This window comes from Sceloporus undulatus, chromosome 6 (genome assembly GCF_019175285.1).
Source record: "Sceloporus undulatus isolate JIND9_A2432 ecotype Alabama chromosome 6, SceUnd_v1.1, whole genome shotgun sequence".
NCBI lineage: Eukaryota > Metazoa > Chordata > Lepidosauria > Squamata > Phrynosomatidae > Sceloporus > Sceloporus undulatus.
This window is the reverse complement of record NC_056527.1, coordinates 92882778-92899719: the sequence shown is the minus strand read 5'-3', so window position 1 is coordinate 92899719 and position 16942 is coordinate 92882778. Positions and strand designations below refer to the sequence as shown.

General features: G+C 40.5%; 1 protein-coding gene across 2 annotated transcripts; it reads left to right on the top strand.

The window, feature by feature from the left end:
* Positions 1-2968: 2968 nt before the first annotated feature.
* SCRN2 (secernin 2) lies at positions 2969-16937 on the top strand. 2 transcript variants are annotated; one of them, XM_042474391.1, is made up of 9 exons: positions 2969-3100; positions 4354-4535; positions 6626-6807; positions 8622-8821; positions 11073-11288; positions 12163-12328; positions 14149-14329; positions 14661-14832; positions 16210-16937. In XM_042474391.1, exons 1-8 carry the CDS (start codon positions 3091-3093, stop codon positions 14817-14819), a joined length of 1296 nt encoding a protein of 431 aa, XP_042330325.1. In that variant the 5' UTR covers positions 2969-3090; the 3' UTR covers positions 14820-14832; positions 16210-16937. The 2 variants fall into 2 exon arrangements, with proteins under 2 accessions (XP_042330325.1, XP_042330327.1); XM_042474393.1 differs by having other exon boundaries at positions 4354-4568.
* The last annotated feature ends 5 nt before the right edge of the window (positions 16938-16942 follow it).

The following is a 16942-nucleotide window of genomic DNA, read 5'->3' as shown; positions in this document are numbered from 1 at the left end:
ACCCTTTTTATTGCTTTTTATTTCTTTTCATGTTATGTCTTTTGTCACACTTTTGTTTTTCAGTGAATTACAATATTGCTGCCTTTTGGAAAGGATGAAAAGGTGAAATAGCAATTCAATAAAAGTGCATATATACATACACACACCAAAAGGCTGTTAATTTTATTTAATACTAATACTACTAAGAAGAACCACAGGATATCTATTCATTTTTATGAATGAGGCATCTACACCAGTGCTACTCCAGGTGGTGATCCCTGCAGCAGATCCTGGAGAACTTCCAGGAAAGGGGGGAAATGTTGCTAATATAATAGTTACAAATACAGTGCTGATCCCTGGAACATTGTGGGGAAAAAATGCGGGTCTCCCACATCAGCATGAGAAGCACTGATCACATCATCAAATCTAGAAGTTGTCATTAGAAATGTAACTTTTACACATTATGTCTCAGAGATAGATTGCAGACAGGGGACTGTAAGCAAAGCAAAGTGGCAGGTAGCTTTTATTGCGGAGGTGAATCTGCTCCAGTTTATAGTCCAAATTTTAAAGGAACTGTCCAAGGCGTTGAACTCGATCCCCAAAATAGGTTCAACACTTTGTACAGCTCCTTTATAGTTCACATTAAAAACCAGATTAGAGTCACCTCCCCACTGATATGGGAGTCACCAGCTGCCACTGAATACCACTCAGAAGACAGCATGGAACCATTCTTTCTTATCTCCCTTAATTGATTCTTTATGGATCAAAAAAGAAAGAGTAAAATGAAAGAAACAATGGGAAAACATGGGAGAGTAACAAACAAAGATGGAGTAACTCCACGTAAAAATGCTCAAACTGGGCAGGGTCACTGGATAATAAAAGCCCTGTCTGGAAGGACATAGGAACAGACAGCAGTTTCACCAAGCATGAGCCATCAATGGAGAAGAAAGGGCTGTGTTGGTATGGAAACAACGGGCCTGAACAGACAGGCCAAAATAAAGCTGTTTCGGGTCTCTTTGGACGTATGCTGTTTAAATGACACACACATCGTAAGAGGCCAGAAGTTGCACCAAAGCTGTGTTCCAGTCCTTAGGACGGGAGCATGGCTTTGGCATGGCTTCCGGCTTCTCAGGACTCACACATCATTTAAACAGCATACCTCCAAAGAGACTCGAAGCAGCTTTATTTTGGCCTGTTTGTTCAGGCCCAACCTCAACAAATCATTAACAGAGATCCCGCATGTGACACTATGGAGTTTTGTTTCCTGGACTAAACCCTAAAACCCACCTTAAAAGCCAAAGTTCTGCCATGTTAGTGAAGAATGATGTTTCTAGCCCCTGTTGCCAGAAGGCTGTGTTGTGACTCATGCTGTCAACCCCCACTGGCCTCCTCCCATAACACAACATGCAGAATCGTTAGAAATGTTTTTGTACTAATGTTGCTCATAAATCACTGAATGTAATGCTAATAGTTGTGACATAATAGACAACTAACATAATTAAAATTATACCTTTAAATTACAATATCATGGGGTTAAAGTGACAATTCGGTAAGATGTGATGTTTATTAAGAAAATTTTAAAAGAATAGGTTTTTTTAAAAAAAGAATTAATTTCAAATTTTTTAAAACTTTAAAATAAATTAAAATTTATTTTAAGCTACTGGATAAATTGAAATGTAATTTAGTACAATACAACCAAGAATCTTTTTTTGAAAAATGGCTACCTTTTATGAAAAATTGCTACCTTTTATGAAAAATGGCAACCACCCATATTTTGGGTTGGGCACTTGAGATAATGGTGCCGTTAGGTAGTTTAGATTCTGGATGTAATGCCCATAGTGCTGCCCCACCTATGTCCTGTCTTTAGAAAGCAATATGCATTGTTATACCATATATGTCGAATACTGTCCTGCTGAATTTGGTAAGCCATCCTGGTTATCATGCTGAGTATGGTCCTGGGCTTTACTTTTATGGCATCCCTGATTTCACATGATCAATGAGGGGAGGCACTTCCATCAGAAAAAGAGAAAATGACAATGAATGAGATTTGGCTGCAGGGCTGACCCAAGATATTTTGCTGCCTGAAATTAAGGATAAGATTATGTTTATTCATCCACAGTGCACCCAATGAACCCAAATGGCAATGCTCATATTACACCAATCTTAAAATAACTCTACTGGCTGCCAATTAGTTTCCGGGCAAAATACAAAGTGTTGGTTATTACCTTCCCTACATGGGAAGCCCTACATGGTTTGAGACCATGTTATCTACAGGATTGCCTCCTCCCATATAATCCACCTGCATCAATAGTAGTATAGTGTCTAGATCAAGGAAAGTAATAGTGCCACTCTATTCTGCCTTGGTCTGGAACACTGTGTCAAGTTCTGGGCACCACAATTCAAAAAGGATGTTAAGAAGCCGGAGCGTGTCCAAAGGAGGGTGAATAAAAGGGTGAAGGGTCTGGAAAGCATGCCTTATGAGAAAAGACTTAGGGAGCTGGGTATGTTTAGCCTGGAGAAGAGATGGTTAAGAAGTGATATGACAGCCCTCTTTAAGTATTTGAAGGGGTGTCATATTGAGGATGGAGCAAACTTGTTTTCTGCTGCTCCAGGGACTAGAACATGGAACAATGGATGCAAGCTCCAGGAACAGAGATTCCACTGCAACATTAGGAGAAACTTCTAACAATAAGAACTGTTCAACTGCGGAACACACTTCCTTGGATTGTGGTTGGGTCTCCTTCCTTGGAGGTCTTTAAACAGAGGCTGGATGGCCATCTGTCGGGTATGCTTTGATTGTGATTCCCTGCATGGCAGAAGGGAGTTGGATTGGATGGCCCTTGTGGTTTCTTCCAACTCTACAGTTCTATGATTCTATGAATCACCTTTAAGAGAACTGAGTTCTTCAGCTCATTGATAGATGGCTCAAGGGTGCCCTCTAGTGTCCACTTCCTTGAATGACAGCCAAGCGTGGTCCCATCCGGCCAGATGCAAATGGAATCCAATCCGGGTTTTAGCTCCAGCCCAGATTTCAGCTTTGCAAAGTTTGCCAAGGCTGGTTGGTTGCAGAGGACTTGGGTTGCAAAGGAAGGAGCAATCTGAAAGCTGTGCATGAAAATGGGTGAGAAATGGGGAAAGGCTTATGAGTGGGGGGATGAATTTTGCAAAAGGGCAGGTCACACTCTCTCAGCCTCAGGGGAAGGCAATAGCAAACACAACAACACACATGCACAAGACTGATGCACACAACTCAAACAGTGGGGAACCCTTTGCATCTGGCTGGATTCCAAGTCCCATCATGCTGGGTCATGGATCATGCTGGCAAAGGATGATGGGAATTGCAGTCCAGCAAGCTATCTGGAGAGTTGGTCTTTGCCCTAGTGATTCCCAAACTCTGGCTTTCTAGGTGTTTTGGACTTCAGTAGTCCAGACAGGGTGACCAGACATCCTCCTTTTCCATGACATGCCCTACATTTGAACCTTCTGTTCAGGAGGCGTTCCAGAATGTCTTCCATTCTGTGCATGACTAAAGAAGCATGAATGTGGCTGGGCTGGATGGCCCTTACGGTCCCTTCCAACTCTGTGATTCTATGAGTGTTTTTAGCTTTTATTTGGTAAGGTACATTTTTCTTGAATGCCCTACAGTTTACAATGCCTTCTCTTTAGCAGTTAGGACATCTGGGTCCAAAATACATTGCATAAATAATCCAGTTTGAGACCACTTTAACTGACCTGGTTCAGTGCTAGGAAATCCTGGGAATTGTAGTTTATTGCGGCACCAGAGCACTCTGACAGAGAGAAGGCTAAATGTCTCGCAGAACTACAGTTCCATGAATTCCCTAGCATTGGGCCAGGGCATTTAAACAATCTCAAACTGGATTATTCCTCCATTGTGTTTTGGACCCTGGTCACTTTGAATCTAAATTAGCTTTGCTGGCTGTGACCTGGAGGGAGTGAACTAGCTTTGGATAGAATTGGCTGTATCCGCACTACAGAAATAATCCGGTTTGACACCACTTGAACTGCCACAACAAACTATCATTCTCAGAATTCCGTAGCATTGCGTCGTGGCAGTTAAAGTGGTGTCAAACCGGATTATTCCTGCAGTGTGTTTTGGACCTGTGTCTACAAAAGTTTGTGCTGCAACACCTTCTGCTCGGTGCAGTCTCAAAGGTGCAACACCAGATAATGAATTACATAATTTATTAGTGGGGTATAATAACATTTGGATTTTTGGATTAATTGATGAATCTTATAATATCAATCATGAGATTCAGGGGAGCCCCAAATGAGATTCTTGTGTCCAAAGTGGAGAGGGAAGGAAGAGACTACAGCCTTCAAATGCCTTCTTGTGGTTTTGTTGATTTCCTTTAGATAAAATGGATGACCTTCACTCCTGTGTGCCACCTTCCTCTTGCGACTGTTTTGTCTCGCTTCCACCTGCCTCTGCTGCCAGAGAGGTGATCTTTGGCAAGAATTCAGACCGGCCAAAGGATGAAGTCCAGGAAGTTGTCTATTTCCCTGCTGAATGTCATGCCAAGGGGACAAAGGTCCAGGTGAGATAAAAACCAAGAAGAGGGCTGGAGTAGGTGAGTGGCGCACAGTATTGTGGAAAGCCAGAAGGAATAGAGGATCTTCATGTATATGTTGTGGTCAAGTTTTACGACAACCCGATTGTAGGGTTTTCTTGACCAGATTTATTCAGAAGACATTTTCCACTGCATTTCTCTGGGGCTGAGAGAATGAGATTTGCCCAAGGTCACCCAGTGAGTTTCTGTAGCTCATCAAAGATTAAAACCCTGTCTCCTGAGAGCCAGCATGGCATAATGGTTTGAGTGTTGGACTATGACTCTGGAGATCAGGGTTCGATTTCCGCTCATCCATGAATGACTGAGTGACCTTGGGCAAGTCACGCACTCTCAACTTCAGGAAAAGGCAATGACAAATCTTTGAACAAATTTTGCCAAGAAAACCCCGTTACAGGTTCATCTTGAAGTCGCCATAAGTTGGAAACAACTTCGAGACATACATAGTCCTAGTCTAATACTCAAGCCACTACACCATACTCTCTTTTGATCATATATTTGAGAGTGGTTCACAGAGCAGAATTCAATTAATATACAAAATGTTTTGGCTTCTGCCTTCCTCAATTGTTTAAGATAAAAGTGAGCTTGTAGCAGTTGTTGGTAGTTAATCTTGTTAATCTTTTTCACATCATTAACAAGCCCACTTGTCTTTTAAGTGATTGAGAAAGGCAGGTGCTGTAACAGTTTGCTTATTAATTGAACTTTGAAGTTCTGTTTGAAAAATATATAAGTCATTAACTGCATTCTTCTGGGACCCAGAATAAATTTGTGAGAAGTGTTTGTTTACTTTTACATCATTGAAAGACAAATATAGGTTGAGTCTTCCTTATCCGTGCTTGGAACCAGGACTGTTTTGGATTTCGGCATATCTGTATCTGCATATATGTACATAATAAGATGTCTTGAAGATAGAACACAAGTCTAAACACAGAATTTATTTATGTTTTATATGCACTTTATACACATAGCCTAAAGGTAATTTTGTACAATTTTTAAAATAACTTTGTGCATGAAACAAAGTTTGTGTACATTGAACCATCATAGTAGCAAAGATGTCACTATCTCAGCCACCCATGAAAAAAGTTTTGGTTTTTTTGAAGATTTTGGAATTCTGGGTAATGAAGACTCAACCTGTAGTAGTTTTCTATCACAAGTTAGAGAGGCTGACACACTTCATTGCTGACCCATTGCAATCTCCAAAATCAGACAAGAACAATGCCTGGCTTCCCTCCTCTAACCCAATTAGAATAGTTGTTAGGAAGCAATTGCTTCTATTTTGATTAACTGTACCCATTTGTGTCCCTTGAACCTGCATTGATTGTGGTTAATTTTGAACCAGGATTTGGAAATACTACTTTTTTTGGACAACAGCTCTCAAACCCCTAGCCACCATGGCCACCAGGGTGATTCTGGGAACTGAAGTCTAAGAAGGTAATTTTCCCAAGTTTGCTTGGAACAAGCTAACTTCAAATTGTAGTTAAGAAGAATCACAGTTTAGAGTTTTCATGACAGTCTAAACTGGATACAGTATTTGAAAAAGGAAGGGGGGAAAAACGTTCTGGTCTCTCTGCGATGCTGTTGAAGGGATGATGGGAAAGCATGTAGGCCTGGTAGGGAGAGACTGGAAGTCATGGAAAACTCTGAAATGGGCTGAAGGCGTTGAATATCCAGATTTCTGTCCTCACCTTTTAAAAATCCCTCCTGAACTCTATGTGTATGTGTGTTTTCAGAGGAACTAGTACAGGCCTGGGGAATCTGGCTCTCCATACTCTAAACTAAAACTCCCATCAGCCCTATTCAGCATAGTCAATGGTGAGGGATGATGTGGCCAAAACATTTCACAGACCACATGTTCTCCACTCCTGTAACAAGGTACTGCAGCCATCACAGCCACATGGTTGTGTGTTCAGTCCCAGGCAGGTAATGTATCACCTTTTGTGGCATCATTAAAATTTGTGTAGATATGATCTTGGCTACAAAGCATAAAAAGGGAGCTGTAATCCAAAAAACATCATCGCCCCCACCCTGCTGTGCTTAATGACAGCCAACTTTCTTCCCAGTGCACATATATTGAAGTGGATCAGGTTGAAAGGACCCATGCAGTCATTCTGAGTCGACCTGCCTGGCTGTGGGGAGCCGAGATGGGGGCCAACGAACATGGAGTCTGCATCGGCAATGAAGGGGTGTGGACCAAGGAGTCGGTTGGGGAGGAGGAAGCCTTGCTGGGCATGGATCTGGTCAGGTAAGTGACAACATGATGTGTGCCAGAAAATGATGAATCCACCTACAGCCTGTATCTGTCTTTCTCCATTCTGGAATTCTTCTCACTGTTGAAAATAAGATGGTCACGTGCAGGAAGGGAACAGTCCAGCTGGGCTTTTAAACCGTGTTCGATAGTAGCTCCTTTGGTGATATCTATCACACAACACCATCTTCCTTTTGTCGCTGCCTTGTCCTCCAATCATGGTTACCTCACACCTTACCATTGATGGGGGAAACTTGTCAATAAGCTCCTAATTGCACTACTCCACAGATGTGGTAAATTATTCTGTGAGAGCTCTGGGATTGTGTAGTCATGTGGTGTAAGTGTCTTCCCCTCTCCCCCTTAGCGCTTCCCCTTTGCTGTTCCAAAACAGCCATGTGTTATTGTTTTTAAACCATGGAATTAGTATAACAGCAATAGCAAGCACGTTTCTATACTTCTTATCAGTGCATGTAAGCACTCCCTAAGTGGCTTACAATGTGTAAGCCAATTGCACCCAACAAGTTGGGTACTTATTTTAGCGACCTACGGAAGGGTTTTGTATTTTTACATGTTTAACTTAACTTGAAGTTATTAGGAACTTAAAAGAGTTTTTGTTCTGTGTAAGCAAACTTTTCTTCAACATGGTTCTATCTTACTTAGGCCTTTTTCTCACTTTCCCTCTTCATTAAAATCTGTTAGTGTTAACTTGTTACAGTATTTTAACAAAGTATCATGCTAAGTTACTCACCCTCTCATTACTTTTTGATACCCCTAATTTGTTTTTTTTTGGGGGGGGGGGAATCCCACATTAAATCAAAAAGAGAATAGCACCAGATTGTTGAAAAATTCCTGCTAAAATGCCTAGAATTTTTTTTAAGTAACACTGAAAGTTAACTAGAAAATGATGCTTGTTGCACAAATGAAGTGCTGTTGTTATTTGGAAATAAGCTTTGGTTGCATTTTCATTACCAAAACCCCTCAAAAAATTAAGAACAATTTACCACAGGCAAATACGTTATTTGTAACTTGTAAGCTCTGTCCTCTGTGTCTCAAAATAGTCTGTATTTCCAAGCCACATTAACAAAAAAATGATTAACGTAGTGTCTGTTATTTGACTATGATCGGGTACCATTCACAGACTCTTAAATGTTTTAAAGCTTTTTAATTTGTGCATTTAATAGAATTATTTGTTTTTATTGATTTTCTTTAAACATTTGTGTTACTATTCCCAGTAAGACAACTGCATATCACCTGCAAGAAAGGTGATATGCAGTTGGCCCTCCACATTTGCAGTGTTAACCTTTGTGGGTTTGATTATTTGTGGTTTTGAGTTATATGTTCTCTCTAGGAATCTCTAGGTCCTCCACTGCAGTTCTGCCAAAAGTTGACCATAGAGTTGCACTGCAGAACCTTGAAGTTTCTAGAGAAAACACTTCTCTGGGCATTTATAGGTCCTCCAGTGTGATTCTATGATTAACCTCTGGCAGATGTTGACCATAGAATTTCACTGGATGACCTGGAAATTCCTAGAGAGGTGTTCTCTTAAGTAAAAAGAATCGTGTTTTTTTATTTGCAGTTTTTCCACATTCGTGGGGGTCCTTCACCCCAACTCCAGCAAATGCGGAGAGACCACTGTATTAAAGAAAGGAAAAGTTTGTTTGTCTCACACTAAAGACAAATTTTCTCTTTCTTCTGTGTTCTTCCAAAATAAAACTGCTTTTAAATAAAACAACTAGTGAATTTAGTGTTTGAATTAAGTATTTGACAGCCAGGTTAATGACATGTAACAAAAGCTAAGTTATGCATTTCAGGCTGGGTTTAGAGAGGGGTACCACTGCCCATGAAGCCCTCCAGGTCATAACAGCACTTCTGGAACACTACGGTCAAGGGGGAAGCTGCAAAGAGGAGCCCACTCCTTTCATTTACCATAATACCTTTCTCCTGGCTGATCGCATGGAAGCTTGGATCTTGGAAACAGCTGGACGATTTTGGGCTGCTCAGAGGATTCGAGGTGAGCATGTTTAGTAAGAACTCTGACAAAAGACGTGAGACCCTTTTGCACTACAAAGTTATAACACTGTGTGTAATTCTACTTTTGTTGCTGTGGCTCCATTCTGATGACTCCTGGGAGTGGTAGTCTGATGTGTCAGTAGAATCTCTGGCTCAGAATACTAAATACCCCTCCCTAAACTATCAGGATTCCATAGGAGGTTGCCATGACAGCTAAAATGGAATCATGGCACTGTAATTGTGTGGTATGAAAGTGCCATGGATTAAAAAAGGAGCATTTTTGAATAATCTATTTGAATAAATAAAACAAATAAAACTATAATAGTAGATACAAACTACAGGAAGAGATTCCACATCAACATTAGGAACGAGTTAAAGCTGTTTGACAGTAGAATACACTCCCATGGTTGGAGGTTGTTAAACAGAGGCTGGATGGCCATCTGTCAGGGGTGCTTTGATTACTGTATATACTCAACTATAAGTCGAGGGCAGGTTTTGGGGCCAAAACTGTGGATTTTGATAAGTCAGGCGTAAAATTTGGGGGCATGGAACAAATGATGTAAAGGACAAAGTGGAGGAAAACGATGCCTAAAAACTAACAAAATTCCATCAGGCATAATTTTTTCTGCTCACCCTAAAGGCTTGATGGATAAGAGAAGCTGGGTGGGGGGGACTGAGTGCTTCCAGGACAGATTATGCTCTTGCCTTTCACCAGAGGATGGTTCCTTTTTTAAAAAAAGAGCTAAGAATAGTACTTACATTAACCCATGAATAAGTAGACCTGGGGTTTTTTGGGTCAATTTTTTGACCTACATTTCTAGACTTATACCTAGGTATATACAGTATGTCTTCCTGCATGTCTCAGGGTTGGACTGCATGGTCCTTGAGATCTCTTCAAAGTGTGCAATTCTGTGATTCTAAATCATACAACATCATTTTAAAACATACCAGTAAAAATAAACATAGAACCCAATTGATTTTAAAGTCTCTTCCACAGCAAATTGGGTCAGCTGGCAGAGTTGGACCTGAACATATAAACTTTTGCTTGCCAAAAGAGAACATGAAAAATACCATCCTACCTTCCCTAGTTTGAGAGTAGCCAGCAAGAAAACTCTTGGCTTAGTTTGGTTAGAACTTCTCACTACACAATAATCATTCTACAATAACATTTTAATCTTTGCTGCATCCTTTTGCAATTGTGGGGTTTATAGTCCAGGGAGGTAATAGAGCTCTCTCACTGGAAATTCTAAATGCCACTCCCTAAACTGTAGATCCCAGGATCTTGCTATGGCAGTTAGTGGATTCATGGGATTATAATTGTCTAGTGAGAAAGGACCTGTGGATTCAGAACCTGAAGACATGACTCTTTAGGGATTTGGAGGGGATTCTGGGAGTTGTATTATCAAGAATAACTTCTGTTTGGATCGCACTGATGCAATTTAATGTAGCAGGTGCTGTTGTTTTGCCAACTAGTCACTGTTCTTTCTGCTTGCATTCAAGAAAATCTTGGTCCAGATTCTGAAGTGATAAAATACTGGCAACTGCTCATTGGCTGAGAGCCAAACTCAAATGAAATGAAAGCAGCAGAAACACCAAAGAGTTGCTGAACAAGAAACAACAGCAGGACACCAATGAGATCTGACTGTTCTTTGCACAGTTTCACAGTGTAGACATTACTATTAGCTAGTATACTAAGTCTGCATTTCCCAGGAGGAGAAACAGCTGTTATTTTTCCTTAAATTGTTAAAAATGCAGGGCTGGTCCAAGATATTTTGCTGCAAATGGTGTTCACGTTAAGGTATATATTACCCAAAACCAGCTAATTTATTTTAGCACATAGGCAGAAAATCCCAGAAACGCCTCCTCCCATCTCTGAAAATATAAATACCGTAAATCAAATAAGTAACAATTTCTTATCTTTCCATGGATCTTCAAATCAGTTGCCTGCGGCAGTTTCCTTACTCTGCCTAATGTAAGGCCTATCTTGAGCAAAACTATGTTTAGCACAGATGCTGCTTGAGAATTAATCTTTAAGGCCAGGTAGGTCCCTGAGATTTTAGAGAAAACAGCATGGTCAAGTGGATCACAAGATAAAAATCTAGGACATTGAGCACTGGCTTCCAGAATTAGGGTCCAACTTTTCAGCCTGCAAAAATGCATGATGGAGTTATTCCATCAAGAAAACGTATCTTTTTCTGAACTTCCCACATTCATTAAATAGAATGCGGTATGGGGTGTTTCTATGTCTGCAGAAGGTGCCCGGAACATCTCCAACCAGCTGAGCATTGGGACAGAGATTACTGCTGAACATAAAGGTCTACGGCAGCATGCCCAAAAGCAGGGATGGTGGAGTGGTGAGGGAGAATTTAGCTTCACGGAAGTATTTTCACTCATCCATCAGCCTGTTCGCATGGAAGCAGCCAAAGCTCGGTATTGCACTGGTCAGCAACTCCTGCACAAGCATTCAGGTATGTTTTCAAAATACATGAACAGAAAGGCATTGGAAACTAAACACTACAGCACTATGATTCCACTTGAATTGCCATGGTTGTATCCCATATAATTATGGGATTGGCAGTTTAGGGAGAAATTTTTAAAAAAATTATATTGTTGTGAAACCTGGACAGTGAAGAAAGTTGAGGAAGAAAATGAGCTCATTTGAAATGTGATGCTGGAGAAAAGTTCTACACATACCATGGACAAAAGACAAATGAATCAGTCTTATTGTAAATCAAGCCTGAACTCTCATTAGAAGCAAAAATGGCTAAACTGGGGTTGTTGTACTCTGGATATAACATGAGATGTTGATTTATTGGAAAAGACAATAAAGCTTGGTAAAGTGGAAGGCAGTAGGAGAAGAGGGAGACTGCGCTGTGGATGGCTTGACTCAATCAACGAAGCCACAACCCTGAATTCACAAAAGCTGAGCAAAAGCATATGACGACTGTGACACATGGAAGTCTTGCCATTCATACATTTTCTGTAAGTTGAAATTGACTTGACAGCAAATATCAATTTAGAATTCTCAGCATCCCATGGAATTCCCCAGGATTCCATGGGATGTTGCATGGTAGCTGCAGCGGAATATAGCATTGTATTTAGATTGGTGAATGGGCTTGATGGACAGCAACTCAAATCATCCCTCAGCATTGGCTACCCTGGCTATATCTGATGAAATTTGTATTCTAGTATCTAGTGGACCATAAATTGCCCACCCTTGTATTAGAGCTTCCTTTTTAGATGTGAATTGTTGCACCTTTTTGCAACAAAGAAGTGTTGATGAGATGACCAGCTTTCTGTCTCCTTTAGTATTCATGTAGCATGTGTTCATTGTTGTTGTAGGACAGATCACTGCAGAGACCATTATGGGCATCTTGAGTGACAAATCCAGTGGGATCTGTGTTGATTCTGAGGGATTCTCAACCACAGGAAGTATGGTGTCCATCCTCCCACAAGATCCCCACCTACCTTGCATCCACTTCTTCACAGCCACACCAGACCCTTCCAGGTAACTATAAGTGGCAAATGTACATGATCAGCCCCCTTCTGCCTGTTGGCAGACATCTGTAGTTTCTAGTGTAGCCCAGAAGAAGCTGGGCTCACTAGGGACATAAGAAAGATATAAGAAGCTAACTTAAGATGAGTCCAATCTTCTGTTCATCTAGCCCGGTATCAGTGTTGACAGCAACACTCAGGTTTCAGGCTCTAGACCTTCCTAGAGATGAGAGTGATTGAACTTGGGGTTTTTTGTAGGCAAAGCAGGTGCTTGACAATTGAACTAGACATCCTCCCTTAGGACACTCAAGGCTAGATTTTACTCCAATAGGAATGCCCTAGGTGGACATGTCAGCTGGGATAAACAGTAATGACTTGCCTCTTGTGGAAATCTGAACACTGAAAGAGTAACGCTTCAGGACTTTTGTTAGTGAATTATTGTCTTTCACCCATAAGTCAAGTTTTTCACTTATAAACTGTAAGCCCTAAAGAGTCTTAGAGCAGGGATGGAGAATGCAGCGCCTCCTCCCACATTGCTGGACTGTAGTTTCCATCGCACAGCTGGAATGGCCAATGATTGAGGAAGATAGGCACTTCAGTTCAACATCTAAAATTCCCTGCCTTCAGGAGTATCTCCAGCTTTCATGTTCCCTCTTTGGAAGCCAAGATCAGTCTCTTGGTAGATTATCGCACTACATTCTTATAATGCTGCTATTCCACGTTTACCCTCCGCCTGCCTCCTGTTGCATTCTGGGTCTTGTAGTTCATTGACGCCTAAGATCTCTGGCTGAGAATTCTAGATGCCCCTCCTTAAACTGCAAATCTTAGAATGCAACAGGAGGTAGCCAGAGCAGTTAAAGTGGAATAACAGCCGTATAAGAGTGTAGTGCAGTAATGTCCTTGGACTTGTTGAAAGCAGACCTGGGTTCGGACTGCTCCTCATGAATTATTCTGTACTTGTAATATATGGCAGCAGTATGGTACAAGATGAGATATATCCATATGGAGTAATTGGGAAGACTATTGTTTCTGTCATTATATATTTTGTCTTCATAACAGAATATCTAGAATGGAATGGGCAACTGAGACCGTCAAATTCCTAGCTCCATCTGAGATTCACTTTTGGTCTTTAATGATGACCTTAATTTTGTGTAAATGACTTTGTTTGACTATGCCTGGCTTCTCCTTTCCATTGTATAACAAACTCAAGAGTTTTATTTTTTTAGTTGAAAGCCTTTTCATGATTGGTAATGTTCAAATTGTGTATACACCTATATGTATTTATACCATTGTATTTAAATTTTTGTTTTTAAGGAATGGGAGGCTGGTTTTAACTTTTATAGTCCTTTATTGTCTCAGACCCCCATACCTGAAATGCCATTTCTCCACCAGCGAGCCAGAGGTGCAACAGAGGCTAGCAGGTGGGTGGGTTGGCAGAAGGATGTGTTATTACTACAGTTACACATATTTTGGTATCAATTGTAATAATGAGGGAAAAAATGAAATAAAAGTTGACATGACTACTGAGACTTAGAAGGAACTGGAAGGATAGAGTTTTGTTTTTCTGGAAGTTCTTTTTTTTAGCATTTGGGGCTTGTCTAAAAATTTTTATAGTAGTTTTAAGTTTTAGACTTTGTTCACCATTTTTACCTCCAGGAAAGCAATATTTTTGTTCTTGTATTTTTATTGGTTTTGGACTCATATTTATTTCTTTTACCTGCCCCCCAGTTGTGTTTTAGAGACTGAACAAAGTTTTAAAAACATTCAGTAATAGTTCCTGGATTTTGCACATTGTACCTAACAGATTTCCATCACTTCTCTTTTGCTTGGCAGATCTATCTTCAAACCCTTCATCTTTGTTCCCAACATCCCTTCCTTCCCCCAGGTGAAGTCACCAAGCTTCGGTGATGAAGACCCCATCAGAGAGAATCCTCGGTTTCAGAGCCGGGTTGACCGACGCCATGATCTCTATAGACAGCATCAGTTAGTCTTGGAAGTCATGGATCGGGACCAGGTGAATCTACACTTTGGACAATCTATTTCAAGTTGCCTGGTTTAACCATTGTGGCTACTGCTCTGGGTGGAAATTGCAGGGATGCAAATTTAGGATAAACATTACCAGCCAAATATTAACAGCTGTTTACTAGTGGGACAGAAAATTATATCTATACCTTAAATTGAATGAGTTGTTGAATGCTGAGTCAATACATAAATAAATAGATAAATCCCATTGATTCAGTGGTTCAGCTGTAGTCAGGAGTAAAAGTAGGATTTAAGGCCATAGTTTGTTAGACTTCATATTAGCTTGCTGTCCTTTCTTCTCTTTCCTACTTCCCTAACCACAGCATGAAAACCGAAGACTCCAGGAAGCTATGCAGAAATTTCAACAACAGACCCTGGAGAGAATGAAAAATTTGTTGGCAGGTTCCCTGACTCTGAAACCCCAGGAGTTAGCTGACCTCTTTTGTAATTCTGTGGAAAGAGAACTCAAATTATATAAATGATGGATAATGCCAGGTAGGTTTAGGTTTCATCCTGATGCTGCTGTACATTTCATGTGTGATGACAAGGACACTGTGCTGTTACTGTTTAGAACCTTAAAATGCTGGAGTGGGCATGTTCAGCCTATGGATTTCTTTGCTATTGGTATAGTTCTTACTTTGAAAAAGCTTATAGGGTGGGTCTCAATAGATATCAAGTGTGATAGCTAAAAGTGGAACATTCGTATCTTGAAGACTATAGATAAAGAAGACAACTTGTCTATTAGTAAGATCATGTACTAAAGGGGATTTTCTGGGGTCCGAGACTGACAACCATTAGAGACAGGGCACTGAGCTAGATAAATTTCTAAGATGCTTATGAATAAACTGAGCAAGAATGAGGGACCTGTCAGATAGATCTTCCATCAGTAAGGCAGATAGAGTTCAAATAGTTTGTCACTGCATTTTACTAGTTCTAGGGTGATCTCAGGAATCTGTCTACAGAATGCACTGAGATCTGCTGGGAGAAGAGAGTGAGGAGCCACATTATGCCATCTCCAAACCTCTTCTAGTCCAGAGACACAGCCACAACACTGGAACAAAGTTAGGTCAGGGGAGTAAAGTAATTTCCAGCATCCCTAGGCTGAGATGTCTTGGATTCAATGCAGCTTCCACTGACGAATATCAGCTCCATTGGCTCTTAGCCATCTTTTCCCAATAGGATTGTCTTGTAAGGTGTGATTTGCGAGAGCTAGTAGGTTGGCAGGGAGAGACTTCAACAGATTGCTTGTTTCCCTGCCCCCAATCACCTCACCAACAGTTTTTGTTCCACATTCCGCATGTATGAAAGAAATTGTTCTGATGACTAGGGTTTCTATGCATGTAGAATTACTATTTTGGTTTTTGGTTGTCATTGTTTTTAACATGCCAGAGAGATCTCTACTAATAGGAAACCTTCTATGAGATCCCACGTAAGTTCTGTAATCTCATCTGCTGTGGTCATTATCAATATTTTGCTCACAACTCAAGTTGTGGATGTAAAAATGGCTATTGCTTAGATTTTAAGTGTCTTCCGGACAAGGCAGGATGACCAAATTGGAAGCATTTGATTAATTGTACAGTTGGTTGTGGGAATTCTAACAATGTTCATGTGATTTGGTTTCATTTTAAACATTTAATGGGATTCCCAAAATATATCATGAACCCAGGAGTACAGTGCATATTTTCTTTAAAAAATTTTTTTTTAAAAAAAACAACCCAAGCCAGTGTATATTATCTAAATGTGAACTTTTGCCTGAAAAATTCCAGTCCTTAAATCAATGTCATCAAACAAGATCAAATATGTATTACTGTGGATCTAGTATAGCAGAATACTTGTGAACTGAGCCTTCTCATTCCTCTTTTCTATCTCTAGAACTTCAGAAGACCAAGAAGAGCCTCTTGCTGCCTTCTAGTCCTGACACTGCAATCCTGAATTTCAAGTTCACTTCCTGCTCTTTGCTCTTGTTGCCTGCTGGTAAAATTGGAGCAGAGATGACTTCTAATAAGAAGCATATGCTCTAGCTTAAGCCTTTCAGGAGTTGATGTTCAGAATCTGCAATCTTCCCTGCACACAGATGGACTTCAGTCTGCATCTGGCACACCAATAAAATTTACAAGACTGGAAAGACTGGGCTTGGTGCAATCTCCTTTTAAGGGGAAGGTTCCTGTTTCAGACCTACATTACTGTGGTACTTCCCCATGAAATTTTGGGAGCTCCTGAACAAATACCTTGTATCACTGTACTCATGACAGTACACGTCACAGGCTCCTTTCGGGCAGTTGCTAATTTAAGACAATTTTCATAAGTTAATATTTGCAAGGCAGAATTTCAGCAGGAAGAAGGGGTGTCTCCACATTTCATTTGAAAGATGAAAAAACCTGAGTGGGTTGAGAGAACCTGCACTGGGGCTCACAGTCCCTATCATTTTCTTGGAGGAAGCGCTGCTCACAAGTTACAGAAGAGTCCATCTGGCTTTTTCCATCTGACTAGTCATCTTGATTGCTTATATGCTTTTTAAAAAATGGATAGCAATCAGTTTGCCTGTTAAATACACTATTTCGTTAAGCCTGACAGAATAAAAAGCTTATTTTTTATTTTAATGATG